Source organism: Schistocerca nitens, chromosome 7, assembly GCF_023898315.1.
Source record: "Schistocerca nitens isolate TAMUIC-IGC-003100 chromosome 7, iqSchNite1.1, whole genome shotgun sequence".
NCBI lineage: Eukaryota > Metazoa > Arthropoda > Insecta > Orthoptera > Acrididae > Schistocerca > Schistocerca nitens.
This window is the reverse complement of record NC_064620.1, coordinates 404,671,862-404,687,386: the sequence shown is the minus strand read 5'-3', so window position 1 is coordinate 404,687,386 and position 15,525 is coordinate 404,671,862. Positions and strand designations below refer to the sequence as shown.

The window sequence follows — 15,525 nt, the reverse complement described above, 5'->3', positions numbered from 1 at the left end:
CTTCTGAACATAAACTATGCTCACAACTCAAAGCTTTACAGAGGAGTTTGGGCTCAGATGTTCACATCTTGAGTAGCGAGGCTGATGCAATTAATGGGTGTTTAGTTTAGTATAGTTTGTTAAACACCGACCAAACATCATGATGAAAATACAAAAACAGTTAAATGCAAGCTTCGCTGTACCTTCCTGTCATTGGTCTACTTAAGCAAAATGTTGCTCCACAATGCGCTATTATATACTCACAAATCACACAGTCACATGTGGCGAATTACTACACTTTCCATTCCCATGAGTAAAATGCTTATGTAGGATCCAGTGCAATGTCAGTGCTGTGAAATGCAGTTCCAATAATCCTTCTATGACAATAGTCTTGTGTTTCTTTATAGGGTTTATAAAATTATTCTGGTCTTTCTAATATACTGTTCATGTCCTGGGTGTAATTCTGGGACACCATATATTGTGTGCATGTGCCTGTGATTATTTACAAAAAAATTAATAAACTATCCCAAAAGCAAAAACAAGGAGAAGATGAGCATGATGATGAGATGAGATGCAGTCTTGTAATGGACCACCATGGTAACAGCAGTACAGAGCACAGAGTGGAAAAAGTCAGGAGAGGCCTTTGAACAATATTGGGACACTAAAACATAACAAATTAACCAGACAAATAAATGAATACACCACTTGCTGTCATTAATCATGCCCTGAGTTCAACATTAACTATTGACCTCCTGTTAACTGTGATATGCTCATGCTGATTGTGGATGGATGACTGTAACTGAGGTGTTGTCAAAGGGGTTTATGACTTACATGAGACCAAGTGAGGTGGCACAGTGGTTAGCACACTGGACTCGCATTCAGGAAGACAATGGTTCAAACCCACGTCCAGCCATCCTGATTTAGGCTCTCTGTGACTTCCTTAAACTGCTTCAGGCAAATGGTGGGATGGTTCCATTGAAAGGGCATGGCCAACTTCCTTCCCTAACACAATGGGACCAATGACCTCTTAGTTTGGTCCCCCTCCCCCAAACCAACCAATTTATGTCAGATACAGCATACTGATTTACCTCTAGTGTCGTCTGATGATGTCAAAGGCATTTAAAACAAATTTTCTTTGACCACAACACCTGTCCTCCCATGTGAGTCTAGTTGCAGCTGCCTGAGCTTCGGTAAACACACACAGTATGGAGGTAAATTGACTTGCCACACATCTCATAACTGGCACATTTATGCAAGTTCAGGAATGCTGTATCCACATGACAATGAATAAGTTGCAGTAACATTTATTGTTAGCTATATCAGTTCACCTCACGGATGACTATGCACATGGAAGATGCCTGTTTGTTGGGAACTGTGGATTAAATATCATCCCATGTTATGGTTGGAAATTCAGAATGTCAAATGGGCTGCTTCTAGAGTTGAGTTCCTCACCCAGTAAATGCATGGTATTCAGGGCAAACCAATAACCACCTTCCATATATAACATATATATCTGGTGTAGATATTTCTGGTGCACATGATTCTTTTTTCTTTTCTTTAAGTATTTGGCATTGGACACATACCTGTTACAATGGTTCATTCTCAAAATTGTCATTCAACAGTTAGACCAAACAGCAATTCACTGTATTTTATCTTCTTCATTATTGTTCATGAAGTACATAAAAAGACAGCTTGAACACTACAAAATCCATTTACCTTGTACCGTACCAAATTTGAATTGGCGACCTCACTCTTATTGCCTTAGTATCATTTGCAACAGGAGTTTGGCCAAACAGACTTTTTCTCTTTATCAAAACTACTCGCATTCTGCAACTTTTCAATTCAGCTGTCAATTTTTTGTTCAAATTCAACAAAGTTCACAAAATTTTATTCAGGGACACTCACAAGCATGCATAGATATACACAAAGTCAAACTCAAGCCACAATTTCTAACGATTTGAGGACTAAGAGTGTGTGAAGTGTATGTGCAAACTTCCCACTTCTATTATACGAGTCGACTTGGTGTACGCAACCGATCTTCTCTGGATAGCCGGCTTCTGGAATTTCTATAAACTTCTTCTCCGAAGAATGATGTTAGTTACGGGAACCTTAAAGACTCTCTCTCTACTTGTGAAATAATTAGATACTCGAAGAATACTTTTCAACAACTATTGGTATATTTGAGCTTCATAAAGAACAAAATTCACACTTCGCACATAAACATTAGACTTCTTGTAAGTCACTCGTGCCGTCTCACATTAGAAACAGGTTTACATACATTTAGCAAAGAGTTGGTTTAACAACCATAACTCTATTACAAACGAATCGTAAAATACATCTTGCCTCCAGCAAGTCCAAGATCAGAGTTTTTTTTTTTTTTTTTCAGACTTCAGAATCTCAATTGTTCTTGTTATTTATAACAATGGTCACTGATAAGATAAGCACAGAATAACCTAGGAGTTCCACGGTTCTTCCATATACTTTCACTAGAACTTCCATGAATCGCCCAACAAGTACTTACTGGTGCCATTTGTCCGCCACGTTTACCTTCTACTTGCGACCGATTTCAAACCTGCACACACAAACATGTTACGCGCAGTAGGTAGGATTCTGGCATCCCACTCTCCCATCCAAAATATCATGTGTTCGAGACGGTAGAAGGCCGAGTGGTTCTAGAATTTACACAGAAATTCTCGAAACGCTACAAATTGTCCACCTCATGGATGGAATTCAAATTCACAACCTCTGAAAAAGCATCATTAACACAGCTGTTCCCATTTCAATACCCAAACTTGTTTTGGAGAAGTTTCTCCATCTTCCTTGTGTTCATTTATTTGCCGTTAAATGAGATAACAACAATTTATGCATTATAATACATAAGTTTATGTGGCTATAGTATTTATACTAATAAAAGTACTGCAGAAATCTAACAGGAAAAATAATTAATGTAAAGGGATAGATAAAAAATCTACTCACCAAGCGGCAGCAGGAGAACATACACACGCAAAAAGGTTTAACTTTTACAAGCTTTTGGAGTCAGTGGCTCCTTCTTCGGGCATGAGAGTTGAAGGAGAGGCATACAGTTCAGAAAAGTCACCCAGAACCCCAGGTCAGGGGCGACTTTCAGGACGGGAACAGGATGAGAAGGAAAGACTGATTGTTGGGGACTGTGCCAGATGAGATTTGAAAACCTGAGAGCTTAAAGATGGAAGGCAGGGTAATATACAAGACAGAGATTACTATTAAAACATATGTAACAGAGGTGGGAGAGGGGACAACAAAAAATAGAAAGATCAGGAAATGACAGATGTAGAAAACTAAAATGGAGTGAAGAAGGGAGTAGTTACTGTGAAGAAATGCCCAGATAGAAGGAATTAATGTAAATTCAGGCCAGGAGGGTGGTGAGAAACAAGGACATGTTGTAGTACATACCCTGCACCAGAATATTGTGAGTTGCTGGTATAGGCCCTCTCTGCCTATGCCCATTCATCCTGACTGATAACTGGATAGTAGTCATGCCAATGTAAAAGGCCGTACAGTGTCTAAATAACAGCTGCTGTATGATGTGTCATTTCACATGTTGCTCTCCATCTGATAGTATACGATTTTGCCAGTTACAGAGCTGGAAAAGGTGGTGGTAGGAGGGTGCATACGACAAGTCTTGCAGCAGGGACAGTCACATTGGTAGGAGCCATAGGGTAGGGAGATGGTTGCAGAAGGAGTGTAGGGTCTGACAAGGATATTGTGGAGAGTGGAATGATGACAAAAAGATATTCTAGGTGTGATGGGAAAAATTTCAGACAGAATGGATCTCATTTCAGCATATGATTTTAGGAAGTAACGGCCTTGTCAAAGAAGCTGAGTAATACATTCAAGGCCAGGAAAAATAATTAGTATCACTTGTTAGTGTTCACATGGCTGTTTGGTATTTGCAGCACACCTGTAGTTGTCACCTTCCAGTAACTCATCTACAATTAACAAGTATTTATCAGTGTTTTGTTATGTAATTTGCCATATTTTGACCCTAATATGGAATTATATATAGTGCTACTGTCATTATATTAGGTTGTATAGTAAACAAACATTCATAATTTTACTCTTTGACTAGAATGTTTTTAAGTTACAGTATGAGTTTTTGAAAATTATGTTGAAGTGTATGCTGATTGTGAATAGGCTTTGTGAAATGGTGAGGGGGGGGACTATGTATGTAAATGTGTGTACTCTTTGTCCGTCGCATTTTCACGCTTCTACAGGGGGGCTGAGTAGAACTACCAACCAATCAGTTTCATTGTTTGTGTGACGTTCATTTGTTCCAGCATCTTATCCTATGTGTTCTGGGCAGCAGTTTTGAATTTTAGAGCAACCATTGGTCTTTGGGGACGTGTGTGTGTGTGTGTGTGTGTGTGTGTGTGTGTATGTGTTCTGATAGTTCATTTAGACCTCAGAACAGGGTTCTGCAGCATATTGCTGTACATTCATTCATTACTTCTTTCCTTTCACTTGGCTTTTTGTGTATGGTAATTTTCTTCTATTATAAGTTTTTGTGGAAGGCTATTGCTGCATTAAAGAATTTTTATACCTGTGTTTGTCTGTGTTTCCCTGTCCATGAGATGATCAGCAAATGTGTTATAACCGCAGTTACTCTTAACTGCCCTTCTGTGTTCAGTAACTTTACCTTCACGCTCTCCACAGGCTGGAGCTACGTAAGCTTATGGACAGACTTAAAGTGGCAAGATGTTTTGAGTATGTCATCCTTCAGTCTGTCACTCCTTTTGATGGCAATATATTTGCCTACTCCCCTCGTGCAAGCATAAGAGTGGCAAGCAGAAATTATATTGTGGGCATTCAGTCACAGTGGCTCTTTGGGAGCATTGAGTTTGAGATGGAGTTGTCGATCTTACTGAAGAAGGCAAGTTTTCACTTGAAGATGCGGGTAAGAGGTATGGTGTGTCTCTTACCAGCATCTCTAAGTGAAAATGGAATGGTGGAGGAATTACGCTGAAAGAGGGGCTACCACCAGTATTCCTGACTAAGGCAGGAAGACAATGACAATGGATGCATCCACCAGGAGAACAGAGAGCTTGTGGGTAAGAGCCAACACCTTCTCTTCCTAAATGCGAAGCAGTTGCAGTGAGAGACCAGCTTCCCCAGTTCTAGAGACACAATTCATCGAAGGCTGAGTGTAGCTGGAATGAATGCTCAAAGATCCGCTGTGAAACAGGAACTTGATGAGGAAAATATTTTATACCAGCCACCATTTGTGGAGCTTTATCTGAATAAGATATGAGAAAACATAATTTTCAGTGATAAGAAGATGTTTTCCATGCGCAAAGATGGTCAAAGAGCAGATTAAGGCCATGATATACAAGACATTGGGAAGAACATGTGGCAGCAACAAGAAAAAGGGACAGCTATCAGTTTCTTGCTGTAGTTGAATTTCTGTAAGAGGAGCAGGAGTGCTTTACACAACTGAGGGAACTTCTGAAAGCAGACAGTACATTTACATATGAAGAATGTCATGCTCCTTCAGCAAGAATGCTACAAAGTGTAGGAGAATTCTCATTACAGGTAGATCATTCTCCTGTGCTTAAGTCCGCTTTCTTTCAACAGGAGTTGTCCACCATGTACATCTACATTATGAACTTGCTGCCACTGGCTGCTGATATGTATCGGATGGCGAACATGTGGGCTGAGGTAGCAGGAACACCACCAGATAACAGTTGATGCCTGTTAGAACTCCATTCTTGAAGTCTGGGAGGCAGTTGCCTCTTCTGGCAAATACATCTGACACCTCATGGCCTCTATACCAGGAAGTATGACTGAAGTTTGGAATACTGGAGGATTCTGGACAAAATATTAGATCACTTGTTTAGCTCAGTTTTCTGTCAGGGAGAGCCAGTGAAAGACGACTTACCAATGGAAAAATATTGAACCTGAGATAATAAAATATGAGTTAGTTTTAGTTTTGCTTTGTTATCTTTTTAACTTAAATAAGTTTCTTATAAAAATATTTTTTGAATATTGCATTTCTTTTTAATTTTCTCTCTGCCTACATACTAAAAAATCAATGAATTATGAGGGATCTCCTTTAGGATGTTTTTTTCCCTCTCTTTCTTTTCAAATTGATCTTTCTCTTCCTCTTTATTGCCACCCCCTGTATCCTAGTCATTATGGCTAGCCAGCAATATTTTAGTTTTAAGCAGAGATGTGGAAATTGGAGTCGTAGAAGAAGCTGGTGTTGTTAATCAGAAGTGGCTCATCTTGAAAAACGTTGAATCTTTTTTGCTTTGAGCAATGGTCTAGAGCAGGGCTCCCAAAACTGTATTCCACGGAATGCTGGTGGTCTGTGGTAGGTGAATAAGTGCTTTGTGAAAAACTGTTAATAGCATTGTGATTTTTTTCTTTGACAATTTGACAATATTAATTAATTTTGTAAATTTTATTATGTTTTCTGTGTCATTAGTTATGATTTAAAATTCAAGTAATCACTGAAGAAAAAAATTTTTCCTCATTTTTTAAAATTTTATTAACCTTCAGAATAAAAAAGGAGTTCAGTCAGAGCACCAGGATTCTGTATCCTATCAGACAAAATATTTGGGGAGCCATGGTCTAGATGAGTGGTTTTTGGCCATTTGAGTGTGGCTCTTTCACTAAATACCATGTGCAGCTGTGAACTTACAGTGCTACAACTTAATCATCACCAATTAAAATAGTTTTTGGTTGTAATGGAGAATGAATACGCAGATCACAGATCTGCAGGTATGTTAGTTGCCAAAAGGAAATTTTTTGAAACATTTTGATTCCTAAGCAGAAATTAAGAAGCATTTCTGCTTGAGAAGAGTGCCTCTACCCAGAACTAATGAACAATTAGTGGACACAAAAATTTTATTTTATAGTAGGTGTTACATCTCATCTCACCTAATTCAGCTTCATTGTAAACAACAGAGAAAAGCAGTAGTTATTTCATTAAAAAACAAATTATCTCTTTTTGCTCAAGATTTTGAAACAGAAACTGTGCTTTACTTTACAAAGCTGTTGGAACACTGCCAAGAAAATAACCTTCGTAACCTCTTGGTTCTTCCCTATGAAATCCCCCAAACCACCTTCCCTACCTTCTGGCTCCTACCCTTGTAACCACCCCCGGTGTAAAACCTGTCCCATTCACCCTCCCACCACCACCTACTCCAGTCCTGTAACCCGGAAGGTGTACACGATCAAAGGCAGAGCCACTTGTGACAGCACCCACATGATTTACCAACTGACCTGCCTACACTGTGAAGCTTTCTATGTGGGAATGACCAGCAACAAACTGTCCATTCGCATGAACGGACACAGGCAGACAGTGTTTGTTGGTAATGAGGATCACCCTGTGGCTAAACATGCCTTGGTGCACGATCAGCACATCTTGGCACAGTGTTACACCGTTCGGGTTATCTGGATACTTCCCACTGACACCAACCTATCAGAACTCCGGAGATGGGAACTTGCCCTTCAATATATCCTCTCTTCCATTACCCACCAGGCCTCAACCTCCGCTAATTTCAAGTTGCCGCCGCTCATACCTCACCTGTCATTCAATAACATCTTTGCCTCTGTACTTCCGCCTCGACTGATATCTCTACCCAAACTCTTTGCCTTTACATATGTCTGCTTGTGTGTGTGTGTGTGTGTGTGTGTGTGTGTGGTTGGTTGGTTGCTTGGGGAAGGAGACCAGACAGCGTGGTCATCGGTCTCATCGGATTAGGGAAGGATGGGGAAGGAAGTCGGCCGTGCCCTTTCAGAGGAACCATCCCGGCATTTGCCTGGAGTGATTTAGGGAAATCACGGAAAACCTCAATCAGGAGGGCTGGACACGGGATTGAACCGTCGTCCTCCCGAATGCGAGTCCAGTGTCTAACCACTGCGCCACCTCGCTCGGTGTGTGTGTGTGTGTGTGTGTGTGTGTGTGTGTGTGTGGGTAGTCTGGAGAAGGTTGATGAGGACCAGCCAGGCAGGAGGAATATAACTACAGTTCTGAATGAGATCAAAGTGAGGAAAAACATGACAGCAACTATCCAAATAAAGAAAAAAAGCTTTTGGATATTTATTTAAGAACAATAAGTTTATAAAAGACAAACAGGCATGGAAAATTTTGGAAAAGGAAACAGTCAAAGATCTACCGGAAGTAACAAAGTGCCAAAATAACAGGACAGCACAAAACAGGAAAAAGTGGTTGCAGTGACAAGGCATAGCCTTTAGAATATGATGATGTAGAATACAAATGTCTGAGCGATGAGTTCACAGTGCTGCCAGTTTTATCCCTACCTGATCCCATACTTCAAACTGGCATGAGCCTAGTCAACAGCCACATTAAAGTAGCATGCATCGCACAGCAACAAGTTCACTGCCAGCAGCTGTTTGCAAACAATGCAGTCTTAATCCAACAGATACTCAAACACCCATGGTAACCTGATTCCAAAGCTAAGAAGTTAGACTCTCAATGAACCAGGTCATCCAGAGTAAGAACTATAGAGATATTGAGAGCTTAAGTCCAAATTCACCAATTGGACTGCTAACAAAGATTCCTATTTTGGACACCTTGTACAACAGCACCTCTAATGTATTTAAAACAAAAAGAGGTAATTCCCTCTTGTGTGTCATGTGGGGACCTGGTACCACAGCAGCTGTACTGTATTTAAAAAAAGAGAGACATAATTCCCTCTTGCATGTGTGTAAATAAATTCTTTTGGTAGCTGCAGAACACAATTTCACACCAGATTTTTTGTTCAGTGTTGTCAACGTCAGTAAATTTTGTATTCTACTGACAGTGTTAATTTATCTGGCATTTGTGAAGCTGTTTGACAGTTGCCTGTCTTTGTTTCCTCTTCCTGTGGGATTATGCCACTTATTAAAGCACTATTCAATAATATTGTCTTGTTAAGTTGTAGTTGTTGTATCATAACTCAATTAATTTTTAACTGTTTTTCTCCCATATCTTCTTGCAATAATTCTGCCATTCATTTTCTTCCACTAGCACACAGAATCAATATTATTCTCCACAAACAAGGAATACTTCAGCATGTAATCTGAGGTTTAGTGTTCCATATTTGTATATTCCCTTAAGTATATGATACTATGTTACATTATGGTAATAATACCACAGAAATAAGAAGGGGAGAAATGCGTTAGAAACGTATCATGTCAAACCAAAAAATATAACTCAATTACTTTACCTGCAGCATAGCACTGCAATATAATGGAACGATTAGGCCTGTCATGTTACAACCACCATGGTGAGTAGTTTGCCCTGCAATACTTATTGCTCAACATTGTGAGCACAAGCAGAATACAAATTCCCCAATATCCTGATAACTGTTTGTCTCAGTCCTCCATGAGTATCTCAACTCTACAATCATCTACACTGACACTCCTAAAGTCAATGATTGCTGCACACTTCTATAGCACAACAAAAAACAATCCCCATCAGGTGATTGCGATGTGTTCACTGCTGAGCTGATAGCCTGTACCCAAACTATACAATGCATCAAAATCCAAGAAAACAAGAATGTCCTACTGTGTACTGTGATGCAATGAGCTGCCTACAAACAACTGATCAGTGCTATGAATGGGAAAGACAGGTATAAAAAACCTGCTCACTGAGCTTCACAATGCTGGCATCTTGATCTCCATTACCAGGATACCAAATTACATTGGTTTTCTATGAAATGAATCCTTCAAACAAAGGGCCAAGGAGTCTACAACAAGAGAGCTGTTAGATACTGGAATCCCTGTTACTGACACGAGAGCACAGGTACAGCACTTCATTGTAAGGATATGGGAAATGATGTGGCAAACTCCAACAGCTACCAATAAATTAAGAATGATCAAAGGAACTAGGGGTACTTGTAAGACTTCCATATTTTCTTTAGTCAATGATCTGCCATAATAACAGAGGTAAGACCTTCCTCTAAATTTGACATCTCCAAACATTCCATTATTTAACTGATCTTATGATTTATTGTGTTTCAGGCAAATACAATTGATACAAATGACTCACAAGGTAAAAACATTGGAAATGACACACTTACACATTAAGGACCAAGCAGCGATTTGCAGCTGATGGTCTCATCGAGATTGACTTGGAGGGCTTCCAGTTAAGTTCTATTCCTTACTACATCCCCATGTTCCACCCCTACCCTGAGACTACCAATGTTGTAGCTCAAATAATGCCCTAGATATTTAGATTCTCCTTCACCTATCACGTACTATACTTGACTTGCAGCACTGATGTATGCTGGAAACAATATCTTCAGCTCAATGGAAAGCTGCCGTCTGTCGCACACACAATAATTAGCAGCTAAGTACACAGTGACAGAGGGACTGATAGCCATGCAGTTTAGTTCCTCAAACCAATAATAATAATAATAATAATAATAAACAGACTTTCCTTTATCCTGTTATTTGTCCTTCTAATGATGAGTTCATACTAAATACTTTCTCCATCCTTGATGTGTTTTGAAGTGATGGACTAGAACACTACAAAATTTTGAACAGATTGAATCAGCAGTAAGAATGTCTGGGTATGTTCGGTGTCCTGCAGCTTTTGTGTAATACAGATACTGCGGATGATGGGCAACACCCGAAACAAGTCTGGTGAAATAAAATACAACCACAGTGCAGCTTTTGTCAAACAATTAATTAATAAAATGCCATGATTACAATGAATCAGTAGTGTTGGGATGAGATTCTGATTAATCATACTGCACATTCAACCAATGGAATACAATTTCTTTAACTTCAGTTGGCACAATTGACCTAATTTTTCCATGTACATTTCCATGTATATGAACATTTCTAAAGCTTCACAGCACTCAAGATTCTTAGATTAGATTAGACTAGATTCAGTTAGACCCAAAAACTGAGATGATTCTCATGGGTGTGGAACATGTCAGAAAGACAGATTTTACTATAATGACTGATTTTACTATAATGACTTCAAACAAGTTCCTACACACAAGCCTTATCAAACTGAAATAATCTTTATGATACATCAGATTGAAATAATCTTTATAACAAGTACCACTTTTTCTAATTCAGGTTTTCTGTGATTTTTCTAAAATGCTGGAAAGGTACCTTTGAAAGGACATGGCTGGTTACCTTCCCCTTCCTTAAAACAAACTGAGCTTGTGCTCCATCTCTAATGACCTTGTTGTCAATGGAATATTAAACCATAATCTTCCTTCCTTCCCATTTTTTAAATTTTACTCGTGTTGATACTTAAAGAAAACAAAGAAATCAGTTTCTTACGTGATACACAAAGGGCTGTTTATTATTCCATCCCGGGCATTTATGATGAAGGAAGCTGCATTTAAAATACTGATTTTAGTCCTCTTGTCCTGCCAGAAAAGTGAATCTGACACACAAATTTTCTGAATAAAGCTTCAGTATGCTGTTTCTTGAATCATTTTATATGTGAAATATGGTGTTTTGGTGTACAACAGGAAGAACATGCTTCAAAATTACTTGGAGTAGCCACTGCCTTTGTAAAGGATCTTGATTTTAGGGGCAAATGTTATCTACATAAACTTATTCAAAATTTATTGGCCAAGCTTCCCAAAAATTTGATTCATTAGAAACTTTCTGGACTATTCAAGCTTCTATATTGGTTTTCTACAAGCCTGACATTTTGAACTTCATGATCATTACACCAATACTTTATGCATTACTTGAGTGATAAAACTAGCAGGTTTAGTTCAATGCTCACTTGCATTTGTTGCTAATAATGATGTTGACTGATACTCGATAGCTTTGTTCTGGGAGTACTAATACTCACATGTTTTACTTCCAGTCTGAATACCTCTACCAAAATAAAATAGTTTTATCACTGTTAAAATTTTGCTGTAGCTAGTGAATCCATTTTTATTTCAGTTTTGAAAATTACTATGAATGTTCATCTGCAGCAACAGCTTCTTTTTCCTATAATGTGTCTACCACACAATTTGATAATGCATGTCAGACACCGTCTACTCTCTGTGTTTTGATTTACTAATGGCAAACTCTCTCTTTCCACTGATAAGTTTCTTAGTAGAACCAAGTGTCAAATAATGTGAGTGTTACATAAAACATACCTCTTCAGTGACTTCACTGCAGTAATGTCATCTATATAAAATGGGTTGTAAATTGTTTTGCTGATGCAGTAGCCTATTAATCATCTCATTTACTTCAATATAAACGCATTTGTATGTCTGTGACCATTTGTCAATGTTACACCTAAATACTCAGAGTGTAGTAGCAGCTTGGAACATTCTAGAGATGATGTTGCCCAAATGAAAAGTAAAAATACATCACCACTGTATTGCAGATAAGTTATAAAACAAACTCCAGGAATGAGGCATTAATACTACTGTTTCCATATTACGAGGGTTGTTCTTTAAGTAAGGGCCGTTCACGCGTATAGTCCCGTAGTTCGCGCGGACACCGCAACAAGCCACCACGCCACTTGCCGGCATCCTTCCCGTTCACATTGATGCAAGTTGCAGCTCTGTAGCTGACGTGTACGCATCGCTGTGCTACTTTATAATGTTTACGATTATTGAATAGCCCGCCGCGTGTGAGATACGGTCAGTGATACGTTTTTCGACCGCGAGAAGTCTATCAGCTGCAGAAATTCATCGTCAGTTAACAGAAGTTTATGGCTTGAATGCAATGAGTGAAGGTAAAGTGCGTCACTGGGTTAGAGTGTTTAAAAATGGCCGTCAAAACTTCCATGACGAAGAACGCTCAGGCCGGCCCTCTGTAATCACTGATGATTTGGTGGCTGCAGTCGAAACAAAGATTCGTGAGGACAGAAGATTCACAATTTCCACTCTTTCTTTGGAATTTCCACAAGTTTCAAGATCAGTTTGGTACAAAATTGTGTCTGAAAACCTAAACTTTAAGAAACTGTGTTCTCGGTGGGTACCCAGACTCCTCACAGAGGACCACAAAGGGAAGAGATTTGCCACTTCATTAGACTTTTTGATTCGTTATGAGGAAGAAGGGGATGACATGTTGAGGCAAATTGTCACTGGAGATGAAACATGGGTATCCCATATCACTCCCGAAAGCAAGCGACAATCGATGGAATGGCAACACACAACCTCACCCGTCAAGGTCAAAGCCAAACAGACGCTGTCAAAGTGCAAGATTATGGCAACTGTGTTCTGGGACTGGCGCGGTGTTTCGCTAGTGGACTTTATGCCACAAGGAACGACAATCAACTCAGATGCCTACTGTGCAACTCTAAAGAAGCTCCACAGAGCAATTCAAAACAAAAGGCGCGTCATGCTGACAAAAGGAGTTTTGCTCCTGCATGGTAACGCTAGGCCTCACATCTCTCAAAAGACTCGGGATTTGATTGATTCTTTTGGCTGGGAAGTTTTGGACCATGCACCATACAGCCCCGACCTTGCTCCTAGCGATTTTCACCTTTTCCGGTACCTGAAACACCATCTTGGCGGGCAGTGCTTCAATGACGACGATGAAGTGAAAGCGGCTGTGAACTCTTGGCTGTCGGAGCAGGCGGCCGAATTCTTTGAAGAGGGAATTAAAAACTTAGTTGTACGGTATGACAAGTGCTTAAATAAACAAGGCAACTATGTAGAAAAATAGGTAAAAGAGTGTAGAATCAGAAAATAAAAGTTTTTTTACAAAAGTATTTGTATCTTTTTTAAAAAATAAAAACGGCCCTTACTTAAAAAACAACCCTCGTATCTTTGCCATCCTCTTGATGGTGTACGATGATCTTGGCATTAAACATCAACTACCAAAGTAGGACATGCAAATACACAGCAACAACGACCAAAGATATTATAAAAAAAATCTAACCCACATTAGATATTTTAAATTTGGTTTTATACATTACTTTTATATTTTATATCTGTATTATTTATACATTACTTTACACATTATTTACAGTTTCATTATACTGACTATTCCTACTACTACACAACAGAAACAGCTGTTACTGTACATAATAGCAGCTAAGTAACAGCGTTTATATTAGTTACTTATGACATTAGTTAACAGCATCTTTAAGAGCAAATAGGATATGGAAAGTGTCATCAGTAATGTAAGCTCCCTATAATTAATTATTGTCAGCTGTTTATGTGGTTTACAACTGGCAGAAAATTTTTGTTACATACCTGGTATCATGTACTTCTTCCACAGCTATAAGGTTTCTCCCTCAAAATATATAACATTTTGTCTTTCAATGCTACTAATGAGCAGTTCTTAAGAAATACAAAAGTATTGGTGACATCTGATTTTTTTTGTTAAAAGTAAAACTAAGGTAATCCTTATCTTCCTAAATATTTTGTGCATCGTGTAAATTAAATTCAGGTAATAGTATGTATAGGAGTATGCCTTGGCCTCATTTCATTCAAATGTTGCTCGAGTACGTCTATTACATCCCCTGCTGAAGACCCTTCCATGTTAACTTGCTTCAGTAGAATATCACTGTTGCCCGAAGAGAGGAGGAATGTATATGCTCTGTAACATAAATTTCCATTTTAGAAATTAAACAAAATATTAAAATAACACAGAGCTAAACAATTAGCTTTCATAGATTTCTGCTTAACACAAATTACATTTCTAGCATAAAATTAATGTTTCTGTAACATGAATTACCAATGCCAATTATACACTAACACTATTTATTTAAAATATAGAACAGAGATGATTAAAACTGTGTACTGTATATAATATGCTGAGTAAAACATAACATCATTATATGTAGCCTGTTATGCCATAAGAGATGAATTTTCATTATATGGATAAATTTATAACAATCATTTTCATACTCAAGCTAATTAGAAATGAAAGAATAACCAAAATTTTTGAATATGGTTAATATGTTTAACTTAAAAGATTCAGTTCAAATCTGAAGCCTGTACTGGTCATACAGTGAAAACAACACTCTACACCATGAGCTCATTTCAGGCAGTCCTATTCAATACTGGTCATGCTGGTAAAAAGAAGTATAAGGACAATCCAAGAAACAATAACCTAGTGCACATTTCTACTGTGCTGACCAATTCTGTGCAGGCATCAGTTATCCATCTGAGATCAAATAGATTCCTTGAGATTTTGTTTCAATGTTACATGAGTGGCAATAAAAATAACTTTTTATTGTGCATTATATGATTTTTAACATGAACTGTGTGATACAAAATTTCCCAGACTAATGTCAGAAGTGTTATCCAATTTTTGAATGCTCATAAGATGAAACTTGCAGAAATTTATCTTCAACTAAAGGAAGTGTATTGTGATGCAATAATGAACAACAAAAAGGAGAGAAGGTTGTATATGTTCAACGATGAATGAACAAATGTACATGATTAAACATCCAAATTTGGAAGGTAAGAGACAAAAACTGGCAGAAATAAAGCTATGCAAGTGAGTCATGTGTCATGCCTCCAGAGCTTGGTCAGTGTGAGCATTGCCTGCAAAATGCAAGGTTCTGAGTTCAAGTTCTGGGCCAGCATGCACTTTTAATCTGCCATGTGGTTTCAAAGCAGCACACACTCT

The 15,525-nt window shown here is 38.5% G+C and overlaps 1 protein-coding gene across 2 annotated transcripts in view; it reads right to left on the bottom strand.

Annotated features, from left to right (window-relative positions):
- Positions 1 to 13,884: 13,884 nt before the first annotated feature.
- Positions 13,885 to 15,525, bottom strand: part of LOC126194783 (protein Njmu-R1-like) — a 101,881-nt gene continuing 100,240 nt past the window's right edge. Inside the window, exon 8 of one of the 2 annotated variants that reach the window (XM_049933083.1) lies at positions 13,885 to 14,487. In XM_049933083.1, the coding sequence (XP_049789040.1) occupies positions 14,334 to 14,487 (154 nt within the window). In that variant the 3' untranslated portion in view covers positions 13,885 to 14,333. The remainder of the gene's footprint in view (positions 14,488 to 15,525) is intronic. The other variant, XM_049933082.1, reaches the window with a different exon arrangement.